The following is a 24514-nucleotide window of genomic DNA, read 5'->3' as shown; positions in this document are numbered from 1 at the left end:
CTAGGACTTTCCAGACTGGAGTTTACACCTTATTACCAACACTAAATATGACATAGACCTCTTCACGCCTGTCATATTTACACCCAGCACCAATTATCACAAGGGCTGGAGTTTGATGCCACGGTAAATCTGTTAGCAGTCACTGTCTCTGCCGTTGACTTGAGGGACAGAGAACACCAGGCGGGATACAAAAAGTCTTTGATGAAAACAGACAGCAGTAGCTTTTCTCATCCACAGTACCTTTGAAAACCGTGCCCTATTAACCCAGGGGGAAGGACCAGCATGGTGGCTGCCTCCCCTCTTCCCTTGCCACTATCAGGACATCACAAAGGCCAACTTTCACAGGTAGGTATCTTCAGGATCTCTTCAGCCAGCTCTAATTAGCAAGACAGTCAGTTGAAACAAGAACCCTAGCTCACTGGTTACAATACAAAAGTAATTTGCTTCATAAAGACCACAGAGGAAAGCACCTTCTGTGAGTTAAAGTTAACCCTGTGCAGGGGCACTGGGAAATCCCAAGGCTCACACGGAGTTCTGCCAGTGATACCGCAGGCATTCCTCTTCACTGGTCCATAAAAACAAACACAAACCAAATGGCCAACGGAAAAGCACTTCTGCCTAGCAAAAGCTCTGGGGAGTATAGGTTTTGTGCCAGGCGGGCCTCTGGCACCAAGCACTTGGCATTCGTATCCCCTGTGGAATTTCCACAAGTTCACCTGAGGAATACCTTTAATGATACACATTGTAACAATAGTTACACCAGTGTATTTGTGGCAAATCTTTACCTTCTAGAGCATTAAGTAGGACTTGCTGTAGTACCATGGAAAACTCTCAAAACCAGAAAGCTGGGGAAAGGACCAGGCTGCTTTCCAAGCAGCCTTTATTCAGGAGAATGCAGGAACTGAGTTCTCCATGGCTCTCCAGGGAAACCTCATCTTAAAATTTCCCCACAGGAACAGGTAACTAGGCTCAGGAGCTCACAAAAAGGGAAGTCTATGCCCAGCCTACGAAGGCAGTGAGGCAGAGGCTTGCAGGTCTCTCTGAAGGGCTTCAATCCTACTGCTTTGCTGCTGGACTGTGGCTTCCAGTCTGGCATTTTGAATTTCAAGGCTTAAAAAGAAACACAGGTCGTCTTATGGAAAGCTACCAGCGCACCGCTGGGGAAAGAACAGCATGAATTAACACAACTCTAAACTAAAAGCATCCTTCAAAGGCGTCTATTCACTTCCTGGGATGCAACAAGGCTATCCGGTTGTTGCCACACCACCCCAGAAAGCGACAGGCACCTTGCTTCACTGTGCTCTTCTCCTACCGTTGCACGTGTTCTTCCAGTTGTTTTACAGTAGAGTTAGTCCCAGAAGACGCCACCAGGAGGTCCTGCAGTTTCTGGGAAGAAGCTATTACTTCTCTTTCCTTGTTGTCCAAGGCAGCCTTCAAGTCGTGAACACAGTGCTCAGACTGAAGATGCTGTTCTTCCAAGTCCCGCAGCTGTAAAATCACAGTAAGAACCCACGGTGGTCAGGTGAGCTTTTACACAAGAGGAGAGAACTGCTGCTGAAGAATTCAAGTACTGCATAGACCTGCACATACCCTCTAGTCAGAGAACTGCAATCATTTCAAGTACGTTCAAACCTCCACTTCTACTCGCAAATGAACACAAACTGTGTTACTTCATCATCTTTCATGCTGGCATCTCCCATCCCTATGTGGATTCCCTATAGCACGGTTCTAAGCACTGACACTGACCCTTCCCACCCTTTCAGCAACTCATGACACTCTTCCCAGCCACTTGTTTGCTCCTCCATTGAAAATACGAGTGAAAAAGTTCATCCTTCACCTAAAGGGACTTCACCACTCCCTCACAAGGGGATTGAAGATGATTTCTATTTCAGAACTCGGAGGCCTCTATACTTCAGCTTTCATAAGAACACTGCAAAAGGTGGTCACTTCCTCAGAAAGTAGCTTACAATTCACTTGCAAGAAAGCTGCTTAAGGCTGTCTAACTACAGCAGGGCCAAAGAAGTTACAAAAGCATTCAGAACTGACAACATGCTACCTGGTGCCAGGGGAGGGGGGGAAGCACAGACAGCATAGAAAAGCCTGAATGCTGTTCTTCAGAAATCAGACAACCTGCTTGGCCAAGCCAAATGCAATAAGCTACAGACACATCAGTTTATTTTAAAGCACCTTAGCAAATACAAACCTTTGTCTAAGTAAGAACATAGTGTCCTGATGTGAAAGACCTTCCAATCATGGACACCTAGTTTATAAAAAAAGTGCAATCCATTCACACATCATTAAATCTACCCTGTTGAACTTTTTTCTAGATTTTAGGACAATATTCACTCTTACTTTCAACAGCCACCCCTAGATTTGTTCATATAGTTAGAGACATTAAGTACCTTGGTTTTAAACTTTTCCAAGTCCTTTTGCAAGCGCAATTTGTCTTCCTCCAGATCACTGCGGTAGCGTGTAGTAACTTCAAGTGACGCTTCTGACATAGATTGCTTTTTAAGAGCATCAGCAAGCTCCTGCTGCAGCTGTCTGACCATGCCCTAATGAAACAGTTAAATGAGCATGAAGAAAATTTTAAGAACATGAAATATACCTTTACTTTAACTTACCTGGTTATACAATTAGACCTGTCTTCGGATTGAACTCAAAGGTATAAAACTTTGCCTGTCACCAGTGGGCATCTGCACAGCTGTGTTTCTCAGCTGAGCACCTCCAAACTATCAGCAGCTGTTCGTGAGGATTTCCAGTTCCTTATACATAAAAAAGGCTCAAGTATTCTTCTTCTTCTCGGAACAATACCCAAGCACACACTGCAATCATGTATTTTTTCCCAACAAAACCCAAAGAAATCTGTTAGAATGTAAGACCTATAGTTTGACTGCAGATGTTACTCTGATGACCAAAGGCAGGACTTTGTATTAGATCATTCTTTCTTCTATTCCTCCATTATATAATTAAATGAATACATGTATCTGAAAGCTCTGTTTTTTTAAGCATAAATTGAATCACATCCTCTTGAAGTCTTCTTACCAAGTTAGTTTTAGAATAACAACTGCCTTTATACTGACAAATTAGATTTACAAAAGTCTGGATAGTTCATATATATACACACACATCTAGTATCTTCAAAAGAAACTTGTTATTTTGGTTGTAAGAATACAGAGCAATTCACAGATTAAAGTGACTGACAGCACTGCTGGAGTTTTTCGCCCTGGCCTTAAAGGAGCTGACAAATAACACAAGGTGGTTATCTGACACATGCAGACATTTACCTCACTCAAAGATTCTGGATTTGTTATGAAGAAGGAAATGCAACTTTAAATCACTATTTAGATCATTAAGGGAGACAAACCTTACACCAGAGTGTCCAAATACTGAACGTGATTAGTTCCTATTTTCCAGAAAGTAAAGAAATATTAAACAAAATGGGTAAGGCAACTTTCAAATCATTGTCCTACCTGGAACTGATAGAATACTCTATCAATAGGGAAGACTACCTACTCCTAGGAACACATATAATAATGTATTCTCCCGCTACCTATAGCTTTTTCAACTGCCTACCTTTTCCTCACGCTTTACCCTGCCTTTTTCTTCCACCCTTTTTCTTGACAAACAACCATCTACATGCAGAAATGGCAGCAACACTTGGTTCATGCATCTTTGAGTGACACAAAATTACGCTAGTGCTCTGCATAAGAGTATGTTTCACACTCACTTATGTACTGTGTCAATTTGCAGAAAGGCAGTTTAACTAATTTCCTAATTAGTCTTCTGTCCAGTTAATTAGTCTTTCACAGAGCCACAAAGAAAGAACACATTTAAATATGGCTACACATCATAAAACAGAGGAGAGAAAGTTTAGGTGGGTGTCTGAAATGAACTTCTTGAGGAACAGGCAGGCCCCTTAGAAGTCCCAACACACATATATAAATTAACACTTGGACACTACTAATACTCTTCAATTTTGTTAGCAACTTACGGAGAAGAGATTTTCTTTTTTCTCTTTAGGAGATTAATATTAATTCATCCCCCACCACTTTCACTTGTCTGCATCTTCATTTCTCAGTCCACGCATATTGGATGGTTCTTCCTTTTATACCACTCATTTGTGTCATCAGTGCAATACATATATAAAACCCATCAAATACATAAAACCATTCTATAGGGCATAAAATGGACAAAGGAAAAGAGATGAAAAAAGTTCTAGAGAAGAATCACCTTTCTCGATCAAAGCTTAGACTTGGATACCTTTTTTCTGTTCTCTGCTCAGATCTGAGCAGCACCATCCTGTTTACCAAAACTTTCCACAATTCCAAGAGAAACACAACAAATCAGAACAAAACAGCATTATTTGGTCCCATGCGTATAAGTTATACCTGGTACATTTTAGAAACATAAAATAATTTCAAGAACTGACAAAACTTTAAATTGTTCTTTCTAAGCGTATACTTTACCTCTCTTTCTACTTTGTCAGTCTCATATTTAAAGACTTGTTCTCTTAAATCAGTACACTTGGCATTTAATTCCTTGTTTCTCTCTTCCACTAGGTAAACTTGCTTTTCAGTATCAGCTCTGAGTTTGTTGAAAATATCATTAAACCGGTCCTGCACATCATTCACTACTTTTTCTTTGATGATCCCCTTGTTCTGCATATCTTCCAGTTGCTGACGGAGTAGAAGGTTTTCACTCTGGAGCTGGGCCAATCGCTCCTGCAGGGATTCCTGCTTTATTATAAATTTGCTTACTTGATCCTTCTCAAGTTGTCGAGCATGATCACATTCCTTTGCCTGGCACTGGGCTTGACTTAATTCTTTTTGTGTCATTTCTAAAAGCAGTGTTTTTTCTCTGAGCATTTGTTTCAACTGGTGAAGCTCGTTTTCTAGACTATTAGCTTTGCTTTCAGCTTTACTCAGCTGCTGAGACAAGCTCTTGTTGGTTTCTCGCACATCAGAGAGGTCATGATGCAGCTTGTCTTGCAAGCGAAGCCATTCATCACGTTCTCTCTGAAACGTTCGTTCGACATCACTTTTTGATGACTGATGGCGTTCAAGTTCTTGAACAGTAGTGTTCAGGCGGGAACGAAATGATTCAATTTCTGTCTCTAGTCTGTCTTTGCTTTCTTTTGTCTGCTCAAGTTTGGAAGTTAGCACTGCAGATTCTGTCTTCAATAAGTTCAGCTGTCCATTGTACTGAATAACTGTTTGTGTTAAGGCTTCCTCATTCAGTTTAAGTTCCTTTTTGAGATCTTCATTTTTTTCTTTCAAGGTCTCATTTTCCTCTAAATATTTTCCTTCTTCCTCCTGGTGCCTAAGTCTTACTTGATCAAGTTCTACTCTTAGCACAGCAATCTCATCTTGTAGTAACTGATTTTTGAACAACAGATCCTTTTCTCTCTCGGTGTCGGATTCCTGAATGACAGGGAACATGAATAAATAGCCAGTTGGGAAATGAATCTTCAAAACCACTTCAGCATCAAACTGAGTTTTAACATTTCTAATACTGAAGCATGACTTCAAAGACAAGGGTGAAATTTCAGGTAATACATAAACCACTCTATGAACCCATGCACACGTACAATGTATGCACACACTGGAAGTGTGTCATACCCTGAAAACCTAAGTGAACATCCCAAATATACAATGCCTTTTTTTTTTCCTTAACCAGCAGCCAAATAATAAAATTATTTAAAATATCTCAGGTATAAAGCTTTTTAAATGACAGTGCTTTCCTGTGTGCGCATGCCTTTAAAACATTGTCTTTAAGGTTAATATAGCTGTGTTACAAACCTGGTAAAAACAAGGCTAAAAAGAGTATTTTCCTTCTGGAACCTTTAGCAAAGTTGCAACAAATATAAACGCTATTTTTCTTCTTTTATCAGTTGTCAAGTATCTTCTTAATACTTCTGTTTTAGTAATAAAAAAGTTAGCTATACAACTCAACAATGGAATGCAATAGTCTTGTTATTCTCTGTTTGTTAAATATATAACTCTTTTCCACATAAACATATTCACCCTACATTTATTGGGCAGCACGGCCAAGAACAAATAATTCTTCCACATGCAGCACATTCTTAGTAAATTCAGCAAACTCTTTTCAAGATTTTTTTCTTTATACACTGTTTATGATTGCTTTTTCTCCTCCAATTATCCTGAGTCAGTTTAATTCATTACTGATATTCCTTCATAAAAATTTAGTATGTGGAGGTGGAAAAGAACGGCATACTTGAAGTAAGTAAGTTTGATAAGGGAATAAGTAATTAAAAAAACCCCAAGTAATGGGAATATAAAGAATGAGCGTCAAACAACTTCCTTCCTGGTCAACCTTGACACAGGTAGTTAGGTGTTTCACTGCTAGAAAACTTAAAAAGTGATGATAAAACATCTATGAAATGAAAAATACCGAAGAGCTTAAGAAATTGGGTAAATAGCGTCTTCTGTTAGTTCCTACTTGCACATGCAATTCAGTTACTTAGAGGACTGATGCTGCTTTCCAGAACTTTTAAAGACATAAGGGAAAACAGAATACACAGTTAAGTTATATTGGTAAACTGTAAATAATCCATCAAGAAGCAGAAACTATTATATAGGATTTATTTACGACTTTAGAATGAACATGGTGAAATTTAATTTATTAGAAAAAAAATCTGCTTACCTCTGAATTTTTTCCTATACTACTTCTTGTCTCTTCTTCTAGCTCCTTCTGTCTCCAAAGGTGGTTGTTCAAAATTCCTTCTTGCAGGGCTCTGGCACTCTTTTCCTGAGAGAGCTGTCTCTGTGTTTCATCGCGCTCTTCTTCAACCTACAGTAATACAATTAAACTACTTGCATCTTGAGAAAAATCAAAGCTAGAAATATCTTTCCGTTCTCTTTCGTATTCTTTCAAATATTTTGCTTCTCCGCAATTATGATAATCCATCTATAAATAATAAAATTAAATTTTCTTCTGAAAAATTAAGAATAAATATAGAATGTTTTGTAGTAATTCAGAAAAAAAGTCAGGCTTTGCCTGAAATACAAATGAAACCTAAATTTTGTAAAAGGCGAAAAGGAATAATGAACTAGCAAAGGAAAAAAAAAAAACAAACCACAAACTACAACAAAAAACCTGCCCTCAAGAAAAGGAATAATGAACTAGCAAAGGAAAAAAAACCACACCACAAACTACAACAAAAAATCTGCCCTCAGAATTTGTCAATAGTTATCCAATGCCTCTGCCATGAACAAACTAACTCCTCCTTTAGGCATACTGGAATACAATGTCAATTAAAAAAAAGCAAAAAACAAGAAGACAAGTGTTTAACTCATTATTTAATATACCTGTTTCAAGAGCTTTCTCAATGTTATTAACTCCATTTCTAAATTCCTTGAGTGTAACTCAAGTTGCTGTTTCTCCTCCATCTCTTTACAATACTGATCTTCTTTCCCTCTGAGTTTTTCTCTTGTTTTCTCATATAGCATTTCTACTCTGAGCCTCTTTTCCTCCTCTTGTTTCAAAGTAAATCTGGGATTTAACAGAATATTTGAGAAAATAAAGTACTGATATAAAAAGTAGGTATTCCACATTCTGAACTTGCAGAGACAACTTAAACCATAAAAATGTTAAATCTTTCCAGATTTCATATTTTTACTGTCATTTTTAACTATTTAAAGAATTCTAACTTCATTCTATTATCCATTGTATCAGTAGTACAAGATACTGAAATAAACCATTGCGTGATTTATCATATATTTGTAAGTCAGTTTACATAGGTAAATATACAGTAGTATGCACTTTTCTGTAATTCTTTAAAAAAATCATATTGCAGACATTTTGTTTAAAAGGAGTTTGTTGTCTTATCAGATTAAAGCATCATAAACTATGATTAATATATATTTTCTTAATATGCTGAGCATTGCCTACATATTACGGTTCCGGTGATCATAAGTAATACTGATGAAGCAGCATACCACTTATCTATGACAGACCCAACAATTTTTTAGCAAGACTTTTTAAGTCTAAAACAACTGCTGACCACAGAAAGAGCAAACAGTTTCTATTTACTGAAGAATGAGGTCAGTGTTCAAAAATAGTTTTAGCAATGCATAGGGTTTAGGCTTGATACGATTAAAAATAGTTTTAAATCTCAATAGATCTACATCTGGGAGAAACAATAACAAATTAATTTTGAAGCTAATTTTAATGAAAGGCTTAGGGAATGTCAACTTCTTTACTATATGAAACAATCAGCAATAAGCACCAACGTGGTAAAAAAAAAAGTGTCCACAGTACACAAACAAGAAAGCAGTTTTATGTTTGATAATTATTTTGAATTTTTTTTTTGCAATGGTCAAAAAGAAAAAAAAAAAAAGTATCAACATAAGGAAAGAGCTGCCAACTGAAAATCTGCTTCAGAAATTCTGCAAAACAAGTATCAGCAACCACTAATAAAGATTAAGTGCTTCAGAAATTCTGCAAAACAAGTATCAGCAATCACTAATAAGTTATTTGAAAGATTAACAGTAACATTTATATTTGAGTGGTTTATATTGCAAGGAAAAAGCTTTACATATAATTTTTAGTGTAATTTCACAAAAAAGCTTTTATAAGTGTAAAGTTAACACTGCTTTGAGAATTTATGTAGAACAAAAATATTAATTCTTTGTAATCGCTAGATAATTGAGAATTTTGAAAAACAGTTGGAGTCAAATCCAGGCCAAGTTAGGACTGGCTTTGCCTTCCTCATAATCCTCTTCTGCATACTGGGAGGCACAACAGGAAGCCCAGTTCCCTCAGCCACTCCTCACAGGGCTGGTGCTCCTGCTCCCTGACCAGCTTGGTAGCTCTCTGAGCTGAACTGGTAGCTCTTGGAAGCTGAACTTGTGCATATTGATTAAGATCACTCTTGTACTGGGAGGGCAAAAATTGGACCCAGTATTCCAGACACAGTTCAGTAAGTGCTGAGTAGGGACAGACAATCACTGCCCTCAATCTCCTGGCTTTGCTGCTCTTAATACAGCCCAGAATGCTGTTGGCCTTCTCAGCTGCCAGCTCATGGTGGCTCATTGTTGAGCTTGCTCTCTGCCAAGACCAACCAGGGCCTTTTCAGCAAGCTCCCCAGCCTGGCCATCCCACAGTACATCATCGCAAGGGGATCTTCCTTCCCAAGTGCAGGGCTTTGCATTTGTCCTTGCTGAATTTCATACAGTGCCTGCTGGCCACTCCTGTCTAAAGTGATGTGAACAGTGATTAAAAACCTCACTCCATCCAGGTCTAGCTCAGCGGTAAGGGGTAATGGGCAATCCCAAATTTGACCTTTCAAATAAACAAACAAGAAAACAAACAAATGCTCTAAGCTCTGTTCCGAGTTGCATTCTGTGGAGTTACAAGAATTCCTGATATTACACACGAACAGAAGCTGCAAAGACAAAATTTAAAAAATATCTATCTCCTATAAATCTCTCTTATAAATCTCCCCATACATACTCTCTTGCTGTCTTCTCTTGCTATCAAAAAAAAGTTAAAACAACATCTAGAAGATTTTACAGGGAGCTAATATCCAGGCATCTCCCCCCCCCCCCCCCCCCTATGTCCTTTATAACATAACTTGCCCATGAGAGTCAAAAAAACCCAAACCTAAAAGGCTAGAAACTTCTCATCCTATATCCTATCACCTGTAAGACCAGCATCTTCTGGAACATGAACACTGACAGGATAACACATTATCAGAATGCAAGGTTACATACTTAAGGCTTTGGATATCACTTTTCCATTCCACTTCTTGGTGAGCCAATATGGACTTCAAATCTTGTGTCTCTTCTGCTACTAACTGTGACTCCTCCTTTTCACTTTCCAATTTCTTTACTTCTCTCCAGACAGCTGTATACCGATTTTTTTCACGTTCTATTATCTGTTCATATTCAAGAAGTATGTTTTGAATTTTCAACAAAATAGCAGAACCTATTTTGAGATAGAAAAGACACAAAGCTGCACATATGCACAAATACTTTCCAATGTATGAATTATTTAATGCTTTGCTGTACCGGGTGCAGGTGGCACGGTTTTCATAGTGGGAAGACTGCAGGAGTTGGGGAGGCCAGGGGTTGCCCCATGCTGGACACAGCCAGTTCCAACAGACCCGCTGCAGGGCACAGCTGAGCCTCTCAGCCACGCTGGTGCCACCTCAGCAAAAATTCATTTAGGAAAGGGCAAAAATGCTACACAGACAGAGGAGAAGGGGAAAAGAACGTGAAAACCAGCCCTGTGAATGCCCCGATCAGTGAAGAAGGAGGGGGAGGAGGTGCTCCAGGTGCTGGAGCAGAGATTCCCCTGCAGCCCACGGAGACACCATCATGTAACAGGTATTTCCCTGCAGCCCCTGGAGAGGATTGTGCTGGAGCAGATATCCACAATGCAGTGCTGTGGAGGACCCCATGCCAGAGCAGGTGGATATTTCCTGAATGACCTGCGACACATGCAGAGCCCGGGCTGGAGCAGATTTTCCCTGAAGGACTGAAGCCCCTGGAGGGACTCACCCGGGAGCAGGGGGAAAGTGTGAGGAAGCAGAAGCATCAGAGAGAAACTGCTATGTCCTGACTGCAGACCCTAGCCTCCCTGCGCTGCCTGGGGAGGGGTAGAGGAGTTGGGATTGAGGGAGTGAAGTTGAGCTAGAGAAGGGGGCGGGTGGGGAGATGGTCTTTCAATTTTTTTTTGGTCTTTGTTTCTTACTATCCAAATCTATTTTAATTGGTAACAAACTAAGTTAAGTTTCCCCGAAGTTGGTGTCTGGTTTACCTGTGACAGTAACTGGTAAGCGATAGTCCTGCCTCTGTATTTATCCACAAGCTTTTTAATCCTATTTTTTCCTGTTGAGGAGGGGCAGTGAGAGAGCAGCTGGGTGGGAGTTTGGCCTTTAGTCAAGGTTAACCCTTGCCTAACAAAATTTTAGCATGGTTTAATAGATGTAGTAAGCCATGCTTATGTTTATATAATGCTATGTGTATATATGCAAGCATCTTATGACATTTGATTTTATATATATATATATTTAAGCAAAGCTGTTACTTTGCTGCACTATTTGTCATTAGCTATGGGGGGTATATAAAGAGGAAAAATAAGATCTTGCTAACTTTTGATGACTGCATTAGAAGGAGCTGAACTGCACTGGGAAAGAACCTGCTTCTCTAGCTCTGACTAGACAGAGAACCGATGATAAAGTAAGGCATATTTGCTGACAATACAAGCAGACATCTAAGGCCGGGTGAGAATTTCACATCTTTTGAAGGGGGAACCTCTAATCATAAACAAATATTAGATCAAATTATAAAACTAAAATAGCTAGGAGTGTATATAAAGAAGTCATGTTTTAAAAGAGGAACTTGTAACAGCTGAAGACAAAGTGACTTGCAAACATACCCGTATGATCCACACTAAGCTGTTCTAACAGCAACATAGCCTCTTTGTAGGTTGCAGTTGGTAATTCGACATCCTCTGAAGTTGTGTCAGATGAGTGAGTTAAATCAAGGTCATCAGTTACATCCATTTGTATGCTGACCTACAAATAATACAGTATTTTCTGTATACAACTATATAGTATTACAGATGCATGAATGATTCATTCTCTCATCCACAGCCCATGGATTTGGCACAAATATGATAAAGTTGCATACTAGCAGCAATTTGTGCATCGGTTGATCACTACATAAACACTATTCCCATGTAAGTGATTGAAAGCTGATACAAACTACTTGTGAAGAAACTAATTTTACAGTACCTTGTTCTTTTCACTCTCTGTTTTTGCTGCAGGTCTGGAAAACAGAAATCTATTTCAGTACTAGAATGCTTATATTGCATTATGAACAGTATCTAAAGTTAGTCTGAAAATTTAATTTCAGAAGTGAAATTCAGAAATTAAACTAAAATTTAATATAAGAATTTTGTTAGAGGTAGTTGAAGACTGAAAAAAACCTGTGTAGTACTATTATCTCTATGGGAAGCCTATTTTTTCCACAAGATATTAAGCAAATAGTCGAAATAACTGTTCTCTGCATGTCACTCGAAAGGAATCGTACAGCTACATATATGTAGATATACAGATATACAGTTATGTGCATTCCCTGCTTAATACTAGAAGTTCAGGTCTCTTCAGTATTGAGAATTCTTCTTTTACAGGTCAAAGAACCATAATTTTGGATTGTCTAGTGTGCTAGGTCCAGAGTCAATTTAGTTAATAGTTAACTCCATCCACAGGGATGGAGTTCATTTTCTTCATAGCAGCCCACAATGTTGTGTGTTAGATTTCTGCCCAATACAGTGCTGATAACACACCAATGTTTTAGCTATTGCAGAACAGCACTTGTACAGTGTCAACACCTTCTGTTTCTCACTTTGCCTCCTACACCAGTAAGTTTGGGGTAGGCAAGAAGCTGGGAGGGGACATGGCTGGAACAAAAAAAACAAAAAGCCAGAAAAAAAAACCTGAGATGCCTGCAGTGAAAGAGTAATTTTGCTCTTCTGTAAGACTCTCCTCTCCCTTTTTAAAAATACAAAATATATATATCTATGCACACGCACACACGCAGGTAATTCAGAATTTGTGCACATCTGACCGTACGTATCATTAACTTGGCTAGTATGTTCAAAGCACTCTAAGCAAAACGGAAGGGTTTTTTTGAACACAAAGGCCACCAGGGTAGTGTGGTCACATGAAAGAACACGAATCATTGTACACAGGTTTGCAAAACTTACCTTTAGCTTTCAGGTCAATTTTAATCATTAAGTAAGTTTTATTTATAACATTCCTTATATTCAGTACCTTCTTTCATCTTGAGATGTTTCACTGAAAGTGCTATCATCCAGTACTTGAAAATTATTCCCACTGGAAGAGCTCATCTGCTGATTAGCCTTCTGCTTTGAAGCCTGTCTTTTATTTTTCTTTGCAACTTTGACACTCAGGGCAAGTTTACTACATTAAACAGAAAGAAAAAAAAAAATCACCAATTGAGTAGCTTTACGTAAAATATTTCTGGGCAACAATCATACTTAAGATGATGTTCAGAAACAACTGAGATGAAAAATATTTTTGATAAAACATAAACTTGACTCCAAAGGTCATAGAAGATACCCAAATATTTAAAAAAAACCTTCCACTAGGAATGAGAGGGAAACATGGAATCTGGGCTAGATTCAGGTAAGCTGGAACATATCTAATAACCCCATTAGAGGAAGTATCTACAGCAGAGATTCCTTTGAAGGACAGACAGGAAAAACCTCCTGCTTAGCGTCACATAAAAATATCTGTGCTTTCTTCAAACTTTTGAGATTGGTTTGGTAATATAATCTTTTCCCTTTTCCTGACAAAGAGCATCTAGACTTAATGAAAAGAAAAACACCAACTGCATGGAGATGACTAAAATCACCTAGAAAAGGGAGAAAGCAAAGTAAACTGCCAGTTCCTACTTTTCTTTTCTGGGTGGCCATTTCCTACAAAAATAACTGTTTTTCCCAGTCTTCAACTCTGTTTTTGTCTCAGTATTGACAAGGAAGTCCACAGGAATTTGGTTTCTCTTTTTTTTTCCCCCCCTTTTCTTTTTTTTTTTTCTTTTTTTTTCCTTTTTTTAAAGCAGGCAATAAGTCTGAACCTCCATTATGAGCTTGGTTTTTTCTAAAAAAATGTGGTTTTTTTCTTAAATATTTGAGAAACAGTGGACTACTCAGTATGGCTTTCAGCACTGAGGAAACTATTTCAACTACTACAATATTAGAAAACCTAGAAGATACTGAAGTAGTACTACAAGTAAGAATTAGAGATTATTTCCTTATTTTACCCTTTCATCGGCATTTTATTCAATTTTGATGTCTCCTCAGAAGAAAAATTCTTTCTGTCTTTTTCTTCTATAGTGTTTTCATGCTCCGTTTTCAAACAGTCACTCTTCCTCAGAGTAAGCTTTTGTTTCACTTGCTGATTAGTAAAGTTGCCTGCTGGTGTATTTAATTTATCAGGATCTTCCTGTTTTGCCACCGCCTGCATTTGTTTGCTTTTTTCCTTCTCAACCTACAAAAAGAAAGTTAAGCTTCATGTATTTCTCCATATTTCTAGAAGAGAGAAACACCTTATTCAAGACTGAATCATTCAAGGTTTACCTCTGAAATCATGTAAAATGAAAAAAAAAAATTAATTCATAGAGAAGCATTTCCACAAAATTACAGTACAAAGTATAGCAAGTCTTTGCAAGTACTTTGAATTCACTCATGACTACAGCTATAACAAGAACATACACATTAGAAAGAAAACAACAGTGTATATTAAAACATGAACAACAAAAAAGTGAAAGTGTTACTGATGGACAGTTAGAAGGACTGCACAATGATAGTTGTAAAAAAACACACACAAAAGAAAAATCAAGTGGAAATGTGCTGGGCTACAGCTTCCTTAATGGAAGAAGGTGAGAAGCTGCAGGGGGGAGGAGATTCCAAACCCTCAATCAGAAATGGTTTCACAGCAAAAAGGAATTTTAGCAAAGGGCAATGAAGACACACCATGCAGAAATCACAGTAAATTAATAGATTAGTCAAGACCCTGTTCAGAAGCTATTTTCATTCTTTGAGTCAGAATCAGAACTGATGGAATTGTGCACATTTCTTTTTATGGCAATGAAATGATAACTACGTACACTGGAACTGAGTGCCACCTATTGTTAAACTGGAACAATAATGCATACTGTGTTTTCCAAAAGCCTTCTAATTACATAATGGGGAAAAGGACAACTCTCCACCGCTTTCTTTATTCGTAAGTAACATATTTCCATTAAAACAAAACCCAATTTGGACAAAGCATCTTCCCTTAATGATGAATAGCTAAAGTGAACAGGACCATTGATATGGAGAAAGACTAAAGAATAAGGAGTAGCAGGTGAACTTCTACCTCTTTTTGCAGCTGCACCTTCTCTTTCTCCAAAGCCAGGAATACTATTTGCAGCATTCCTACCTTACTCTTAAATCTTTCCATATCTTGTTTTAGTTCTTCATCAAGATTCCTTTTCAGCATGCCACACGATTGCTGAGCATTTGCAAAAAGACTGTCAATTTCTGTTTCTCCTATTGTATTATTGTTGATGAGGCAGCCCCTGGAAACATCATCATTAAATCCAGAGTCTTTTCCAAGTTTCCTTTCTGTTACAAAAAGCGTATTTTCATCACTTGTAGAAACAGGTCTTATTTGAGGAAGAATATTAGAAACATCATCCAAAATACTTGTTTTTAACCTATGTCTCAGGCAGTATTCAGGACTTCCCTCTACATTTCTACTACTTCCATTTTCATTCTCTTCCATTTCCATAGTAGGCATTTTCTTTTCCTCTCCTTTTGCTAGAGGCACCTTTGTATTATCTGTATCATTTGTGCTGTCTTCTTCATCTGTACTCCAGGCATCTTCAATGTTTGCATTTAAGTTATTTTGATCAGGAAGGACACCAAGACTCGGAATTACAATTCCCATTTTGGGTTCTTTTCCACCTAGCGTAAGTTCAATATCTCCAAACTCATCTTTACTTTCTAACCTATTACTTGATTCTGTTGCACAAGATGAAACAACACGAGAACTTCTCAATTCTTCTCTGAAGCCATCTTCTGACATTTCCTCCACAAGGGAAATAGTTTTCCCAGTTTCATTAATTTCACCAAACAGCTGCTTCAGCTCTGCTGTAATGTTTTTAAAATTTGTTTTCAATTCCCTTTTCTCATTTTCAACCCACATTCTTTCATATCTTTCTTCCCAAGGTTTTCGATTTAACTGCTTGTCAGTACTGTGCAATTCCTCATTTTCTGCTAGGGCTTCCTGGTGTGAAATTTCTGCTTTGTCAGTCTGATTTTCATGTGCTGTTTTTTCTATCAAGTTGGTAGTTTCTAAAATGTATTTATCCTTAAGTAAACAGGTACAGACAGAAAGATTACCAAGAAAAAGGAAGTTACAGTTAATCTAGGTAATTTCTGTTGCAAACTCATCCTATCACATAACAGAAATAATAGAAGACATTTTGAAAGCAATTGTTTATAGTAAAAATCAAGGGATACTAAATTAAAGCATCACCGAATCATCGTTTTCTTAAAAATAGAAGGACTTACTTGAGAGACAGCAGTTTTTCGTGTACCACATTTGTCTGGACATGAGGGTTGTTTTTACTTTTTAGCCTGCCTGCTTTCTGTAACTGGTGGCATTTGTCACAAAACAATTTACTTTTTCACGTTTTATTGCTTTAATACCATTTTTCATTACAACTGCCTACATTTTCCCACTATCCTTCCTCCATCATTCTTTACTGTCTCGCATTTTACAGTCCCCTGCCAGCTGAGCTAACACACTGTGAATGAACCTGACAAGCTTTTACTGTTCACCACAAGGAGAATTGGCTAAGTTAGAACTATTTCTTCACCCAAGACTCAGAAATATTAAATTCCATTCTAAGCTCCAAAGAAAAGCATTTATCAGGGAAACCTGCCCATTTCTCCCCTTATCCCAAAAATCAGGAACCCAAGCTTGTATGAAAACTGTACCATGCTTCAACCTCACCTAGTCTCCTCATGTCCCTGACCCCATGTTCTGTTCCTCAACAGTTCTAACTGCTCCTGTCATGTGTCACACTCCTCCCAATATGGTCCCTCCCCACACGCCTCCTTAGCTCGTAGTCCCTTCTAAATAGGGCCTGCAGCCTTGGTGTCCCAATGGGCTAATAAGACCATCCAACTCCTTGCTCTCTTTTCTTGTTAGCCAGGCCCTTTTCTCCCTCTGCAAAAATTCCTCCTTTCAGAACAGGGAAGGAGCACCTTAGCCAGCCACCATCTGTCTCAGCCTCTCCATTCCCAAGTTCATTGCCCAACTACTACCACCTTCCAATAAGCTTAAGTTCTGTGCTCAGCCTGTTAAAATTAAGCATGCCCCTCTCTCGTGGTGCCTGGATGTGGTGTGGAAGTAATTTCTTCCACTGTCCTTTGAGAGGTTACAGAAGACTCCAGATCATAGAATCGTTTAGGTTGAAAAAGACCTTTAAGATCATCAAATCCAACCGTTAAGCTAACACTGCCATTCCACCACTAAACCATGTCCCTAAGGACCTTGTCTACCCATCTTTTAAATACCTCCAGGAATGGGGACTCGACCACTTCCCTGGGCAGCCCGTTCCAGTGCTTGACAAGCCCTTCAGTGAAAAAATTTTTCCTAATGTCTAACCTAAACCTGCCCTGACAGAACTTGAGGCCATTTCCTCTTGTCCTATCGCCTGTTACCAGGGAGAAGAGACCAACATCCACCTCACCACAACCTTCTTTCAGGTAGTTGTAGAGAGCGATAAGGTCTCCCCTCAGCCTCCTTTTCTCTAGATCCCTCTATCCAGCCCTGTCCTCCAAGCCCAACACAAACAGGATGCCTGCCTTATTCCCCCTTTGAACGTCCTCTGAAAAAAAGCTCTTTTCAAACACTTATCAACATGGCCAAACAAGGGTGTATTTTGCAGAGGCAGCGAAAGTATCAGGAAGGTCACCAAACTTCAAGATTTTTATTTGACCTTTCTCTTACAAAGGGGAAGACCATGTGTGTTTAATCAAACAGATCAGCAGATTACAGACAACTCTCCCTCTTCACTTGAATGTGCATTTTGCCTAGGGGAAAAAAATGCATTTGACTGCACTGTTTCTCAGCACCACACAAAAGGAAAAACACTGGTCAAACTTTAAGCAAACCAGCTGGAAACAAATCAGTATAACAGCAAATATCCAACATAATGACAAGGATTTTACCCACCATAAGGCAACTGTATCCAACTTTACTTCAGACTATAACACAACCTTCATCTACAGGACTCTTCCTTCAGCATTATTCACTGACTAGTAAGCTTTCTTTACCTTAATGTATAATACAATTTACCAATTCAGACTCTAATTAAAAATAGTTGGGTTTATATTTGGTTTTACATACCCACACCTCACAGTTTTCACTAGCATCCTTGATGTCTTCTTTTTCAGCTGATGATGACATATGAAAGGTGGATCCTGAGTACTCACCTACAGTGAAAAATACATATTTTTATAACCAGCATGACTTCATACTACTTATCTATACCTGGAGTGCATCTTGAATTACCGTATTTGTGAGAAAAATCTTAACACAAAATAACACATCACCTCAAATTTGTGAACTAGTAGAGAGAAAATTATGATACAGATTTAAGATGCATCTGTGTGAATTCCTCTCTTCCAGGGTATTTTATTTTTTAATGTATAAAGGAAATTGGCTGAAAATCACTATCAATGGTCACAAACAAACCATTCCGAAAAGCAGGGAGAGAGAAAAAAAACACACTGTGTGCCATACAGTAACTAGCTATATTCCTCCAGCAATTTTAATATCCCTGTGTGTTGTGCACAGAAAATCACAGGCTTGAAATCTTTAAGGCCCCAGCTTTACTCCACACACAAAACAAATCTGTCTCTAGACATGGATCTGGACTGAAGTATTTCAAACTGCTGCCTCATCTGTTGCAGAAGAGATGGATGGAACACTGAATGAGAGACAGGCTTGTGAAACATTAAACAACCCATGAACTGGACATTTCACTTGTACCACTGAAAACTGGATTCCACCCTTTCCTCTCTCAGAATTTCTAAGTAATACTGGACAGGCCACAAACTCTTCAGAAGAAGTCTGGGCTCCTCATTATGTTGTGCCTACCTTGAAGCTCTGTTACATTTGAGAACTGGACTCCAAATAGTCCCAGATACAACTCAGAAGTAGCAAGTCATTGTCATTGTGTGGAAGGCACACTGAAAGCTTTGAAGTATCAAGTATTCAGAAAGAAACAAGTCCCAGCAGCTCAAGTGTGGCATCTAAAAACAGAGGTGGAGGCTTTTCACCTTAATCACTCTGCATCTCCTTTCCTGCTCCATAATTCTATGGTTTCTATGCAATAGCCTTTCTATACACAAAGCTTCACTGCCGAAGAGGGACAAAATATCCTATTCTTCCTACAAGTGAGCAAGACAGGGAGAAAATAGGTATCATCAAAAACATACAAAAGGGTCCAGAATTAACAAGTCACAAGGGCAACCTCACTTCTGGCATTTTCTGCTTTAGGTCACTCCTTTTGCAAGCTTTCATTTCTTGAAAGGGATTATATTAGATACAAGCTGAGAGTTACAACTCATATGTCTGAATTGGGAATCTAAGCTCCTCAGTCATACAGGTCTCCAGAGGTCGATTCTAACTTCAAGTCACACAGCGTGAGATAACAACCTTCTCCTCCAAACTCAATCACTGGTGGGTGTAATTTCCTAGAATTTTTTTTAAATTTCTTTTTTGGGTATTTTAGCACAGGGCATTTCCCAACACACATTAGTCATTACTGGGTTGACAGCACTTATTTCACAGGGTTTTGATGATATCTATTGATTACTGTGATGCATTTCAGACAGTCTGATGAGTATTAAAGATAGTAATAACAATAATTATTAATGGTTATATAAGAATAATGTTCTATAAGGAAAACTGTCATTTTTCCCTTTTTCTTGTTTTTCAAGATCACAGAGCAGATTTAGCCTTTACTGATGCTTGTAGATATCCCAATACCAAGCTGTTTGCTGGCACAGATTAATGCATTAGAAATAGAGGACAGATGTGCTGGTCAAGGAACATTTGTAGGTAACACCACAGAAGGTTCTGTAGAGAGTGTAATAAATTATCAATACCAAGATGCTTGGAATAAGTAAAACCTTAGCTCCTCTACAAATAACCTTAGTCAGCAGTGTCCCTGCTCACTGCAGGGGGGTTGGACTAGATGACCACTAGTGATCCCTTCCAACCCTAAACATTCTATGATTCTATGATCAATACCAAGATGCTTGGGATAAGTAAAACCTTAGCTCCTCTACAAATAACCCCCATAATTTGGAGATCAACATCCTCCTTTCCTCCAATAGTTACGTATAGTTTTTGTAGATAGGTCCCTATCCCTCTTACTAGAATGGTAATGTGGCTGGATAATTTGAACCAGCAAGTCCCTCACTCAATGAGCATACAGTTCTGTGAGTGCCAACTGGAAGGGGTGGCCAGAAGCACTGGAGCCTGATGAAATCCAAGAGAAGTATCTGCACAGACATCACACTGATTTGTAACATCCTTTCAGAAGACAAAATGAAAATAACTCAAGAGAGCAAAACTGGCCACAGACAGGCACCCAGTATGTTGGTAATTTGCACATAAGCCTCTTGGGTGGTAACAGTATCTCCTACAAAGCGTCTGGACTTGAAGTGTGCTTGAAGTTTCTACTCCTAGAAGCCTCTCCAGCTCAAACACAACAGGGGGTGGTCAATCTCTCAGACAGATGGGACTGTTCCTACACCATTTCCATAAAGGTACACTTACCAGATTTCTTCTGTCACTTCATCAGTGTTCATTCAGGTCACAAACTGCAACATGCATGCAGCTTCCTACCATACAACTTGATGTGTGTTATTGCTCCCACCATGTAACATGAACACCACAATCTTGCTTAAAAGATAGACTAAGTATTTTGTGGATGCAGGAGAGCTCTGACACCTTTCCTGAAGAATACTGCACAACACAAACTGAACAAGCTTTTCTGGTCAACTCTATCTGCCTGAAAGCTGCATAAAAGCAGACCTGTTAGCACCCAGAGTTCTGTACTGGCCTTCTAAACACGCAATTCACATTGTCTGTACAGAGTATGTAAGCATCTGAATGTTTTGGATTTTGTTTCAGAGTCCAGACACTTTAAAATTAGGTGCCATACTGCTATAATCAAAAGCAACCTGAACTCCTATTCAGTCTTGCCCATCATGGTCAACAGTAAGATTTCAGCAGCAACTATTTGAGTCTGAAGTCTCAGTTTTTAGATAAGATTTTAGCATCTTTGGAGTCCATAAGATTTTTTTTCCATAGGGTTTAATCAATCTTGAAATTTCTGTACGATGGACACAGAACAAGGAAAAAGACAGTAAAGATGAAAGGCAGCAATGCTCTTCTGTGTGCAAAATTCCGGTTCTCATAGTGTGACTATATCTAAGCCGCTGGAAAAATAATTCAAAAACATACACAAACAAAAAAAAGATAAGGACTTCTCCCAATTAGCTGTTGCAAGTAAAATCTCTTCTTGGAGCAGTAATTCATGAGTATCTTCTGTATTATTGGCTTCTGTCAACATTGTGAAAGAGGGATCACTCATTGTCAAGACTTTTCACTTTTAGCACAGGGAGAAATTTTTAGTTAAAACACTGGTAGAACCCTACATATATAAAAAATCCAGAGAGAAAAATTAAATTACAGTATTTTTGCCAGTCATTTATTACTAGCATGTATTTTTATTAATGGATACCTGCATCAGGGTTAGACGAATCTGGCTTCAGGCCTAACATATAAATACACAGAAATCCCTGTGTATACAAAAGATGCAAATCCCCCACCTTTTACTCTACATGTTCTCTAGATAGCATTGAAAGATGACTTTAGTGTTCTTCCCAATTAGCCTGTATCTCTCCTCTCTTCTGAGATTTCCCTCCACATAAATTGTCTTACATAATGACTTTTTGCAGATTACAGTGCAAAGCAGCTACCCTTCTACACAGAAAACACGAGAACACTACTACTTAATTTTGACCCAAACCCAGATTTTAATAAGTTATTACTATGAGTCAGTATCAAAGTAAATAGAATGGGAAATTTTGTCTCTCATTCAACACTGAATTGTGCAAGATACCGTACCTGTTTCCCAGATTTATGAAATAAACTTGTGAAGGGTGGCATTCAACCCTTTTAGAGGTAGAAATATTTGTGCCACAGGAATCATGCTTTGCTGAAGCAATCCAAATTGCTTAAACCCAAACCAAAACATAAAAATTTGAAAGAAATTTTCACATGTACTTCTTAACACCCTATCTTCAAGATAACATATGGGTAAAAACCAACACAAACTAAATGAATAGAGACACACAGGAAAAATAGCTGACATGAACTGAGCTATGAAAAGGCAGTCTTTCCTTTCTGTGTTTGTAATTTTATAACATTCTGGTCGTGGGGCTACATTTCACATTACTGTGCAATACAGACAAAACCACAAATCATGTTTTAACTGAACAACTTTTAACAATCCCCTGTGTATCTTACAAAAATGCTAACACTGCAAAATAAAGGGCAAAAGAGGCCCTGTTGTTGCTTACCCATCGTGAATACATGAAAGAGAGAGGAGGAGAGAGATATTTTTCCTAGAGAGAAATTTAATCTCTACGATTGTCAAAAGAACAATGGTACTTTCTTTTCCCTAAAACAAGGATGCCAAAGAACTCGGAAATATTTGTATTCCATACTTAGAAGTTACAATAATTTATAAAATTATTTCCGATTACCTACTTCACTTACTTGCTAACATATAAACCAGAGAGAGGTGAACAGATATCTTCAATAGCTGACTGTAGAAACTCTAAAATCTGAATGAATTGTTTCTCAGCTCATTAACGAATATGCAAATCAATAAATGTTAGAACAAAGGAACTAAAAAACCATTAAGGTCATATACTCTTTCTCCAGTGTATGGTGGACTAGCTAGCTGCTTCACTTTTAGCCTTGTTTCCTAAGAAAAGGCAATTACTGACAACATGCTGACACTGTCATTTCCTCCCACCTTTTCTCTCTTCCCCACTTTCTTCCCCTACCTCTGAACCTGCTGGTCAGTTTCCATGAAACAAGTGCGGCAGGCCTCAGAGGAATGCATTTGCCACGTATTTCAAAACAATTGCCAGACATGTAGAGAAAAGCCAGGCAAGTAATAATTCCTGCTCAGCTACCGCATGAGTCCAAGAATTACCCTTTCTGCCTCACATGCAACTCCTGGACAGCTGAGCTTCCAGATCCCTAGCCTGGAATCAGCCACAGCACATGCTCAGGAAACCAGGAATATCAGGAAGGGGTTTTTTGAGAAACTGGAAGGAAAGCAAACTTGAGGACTGCCTGAAAAGGGGAGATGACAGCAGGTATGGTGAAGGAAGCCTACCTCATAGAAAAGTATTTACAGTGTTGAATGGCAGACTACAGGAGGGAGCATGCACACGCATAGAGGCATATTTCAGTATTTTATATTTCTGCTCCCAGAAGACCTTGCAAGAACCATTAATTTAATATTAGGAAAAAATTTTCAAGTACAATGTGTCCGTCCATAAAAGAACACTACATAAAGACTGTTATGAATACCTTCAATGTCCTCTGCATCTCCTAAACCAAATTCCTCCAATAGATCTGCAAAACAATTAAGTCATATGCTTTATTAAATACTCCTATCCAGAAAGATTATGAAGCTAAACCCAGAACCACATGAAATGAACTTTACCTGATTTCTGTTGCCTTCTTTTAGGAGAAGTTTCATTCATTTCCAAAACAGATTTGGGAGTCTTCAGCTATGAAAGACACAATCCAATGATAAAAACCAAATTAAAAGTAACTACGTACTATTTAATGAGCAGAGCAAATAGTCAGTCTGACATGAACAAATACTTACCTGGGAATTGTTGGGCTTCTCCGAAAAGCCTAGAGGTGAAAAATGTTTTGGAAGTGTTATTTTATTTAATTGAAGGTATCTTTTACTCCATTCAACACCAGTAGCTTCTACAACTTAGTATTACTTGCAAGCATTAGTTCATTGAGAATACGATAATTAACATTCAATTTACCTCATCACACAACATAGAAGAAATGGACAATGCATACTTCCCATCATGCAGCTTGGATTTAAAAAATAATAATCACAGAACTAGGACAATTCATGTGAAGCAATAAAGTCATGCTTGTTAACAGAACAAGATCAAAATACGTAGTCCTGTTGAAGAGCTGAATCCTGCTTTCTGAAAGGATTATTTCAAAAGCCAAAGCTGGTTTGCTGTAACAAATGATGATAAAACAGTCCAACAGCACTATGATTGTGATTATCCTACAAGTGTTTAATGTTGAAGAGTATTTTCTTTTCCATTGATGGGACAGAGAAAGCCTGGGTGCAGACACAGAAACCTCATACATGTGTCATTCAATGAGGTAATATCAAGCTAGTTCTCAGCAGATTGTTCTGGTTTAGCTTGCAAGGGAACAAAAGAAACAAAGTTCTTTGGTTGTAATCTCCTTTTATAGCATAGTTCCAAATACTTTTTTTCTTAAATTTTTGTCCAACATTAAATCATTCCGAACCCACACAATCCTATAGGCCTACCTATATTTTTCAAATCCTCTGCTTTAGTCATCTCACAGTTTGAGTCCTTTCGTGAAAGAAGTATATGAAATGCTACTAAGAATGACTCCACAGCAAAAATTTTAGATTTAAAAAAAAAAAAAAATATCATTAAAAAATACAATATTTGATTTCAGTAAACTTGGTGGTCTATCAGTATGGAAATACCTTAGAAAGGTTACCATCCCCTTTTGACAATGATTTTAAACTTATCTTAGTAGAATCATACAAACCATTTATTAAAGGAGAAA

General features: G+C 38.2%; 1 protein-coding gene across 1 annotated transcript in view; it reads right to left on the bottom strand.

Annotated features, from left to right (window-relative positions):
• Positions 1-24514, bottom strand: part of LOC104126802 (ankyrin repeat domain-containing protein 26) — a 60507-nt gene that overhangs the window by 19498 nt on the left and 16495 nt on the right. Inside the window, exons 15-30 of the mRNA XM_035894913.1 lie at positions 23544-23572; positions 23376-23442; positions 23240-23284; positions 17960-18045; positions 14915-15910; positions 13818-14044; positions 12806-12955; positions 11765-11798; positions 11407-11545; positions 9738-9951; positions 7332-7515; positions 6667-6813; positions 4470-5423; positions 2403-2555; positions 1313-1488; positions 1009-1110 (exon numbers count right to left, since the gene is read on the bottom strand). Of these exons, the coding sequence (XP_035750806.1) occupies positions 1009-1110; positions 1313-1488; positions 2403-2555; positions 4470-5423; positions 6667-6813; positions 7332-7515; positions 9738-9951; positions 11407-11545; positions 11765-11798; positions 12806-12955; positions 13818-14044; positions 14915-15910; positions 17960-18045; positions 23240-23284; positions 23376-23442; positions 23544-23572 (3703 nt within the window). The remainder of the gene's footprint in view (positions 1-1008; positions 1111-1312; positions 1489-2402; positions 2556-4469; positions 5424-6666; positions 6814-7331; positions 7516-9737; positions 9952-11406; positions 11546-11764; positions 11799-12805; positions 12956-13817; positions 14045-14914; positions 15911-17959; positions 18046-23239; positions 23285-23375; positions 23443-23543; positions 23573-24514) is intronic.

This window comes from Egretta garzetta, unplaced genomic scaffold (genome assembly GCF_000687185.1).
Source record: "Egretta garzetta isolate BGI_Z169 unplaced genomic scaffold, ASM68718v1 scaffold960, whole genome shotgun sequence".
Lineage (NCBI taxonomy): Eukaryota > Metazoa > Chordata > Aves > Pelecaniformes > Ardeidae > Egretta > Egretta garzetta.
Note: the sequence above shows the minus strand (reverse complement) of the source record. Positions and strands in the feature narration are given on the sequence as shown.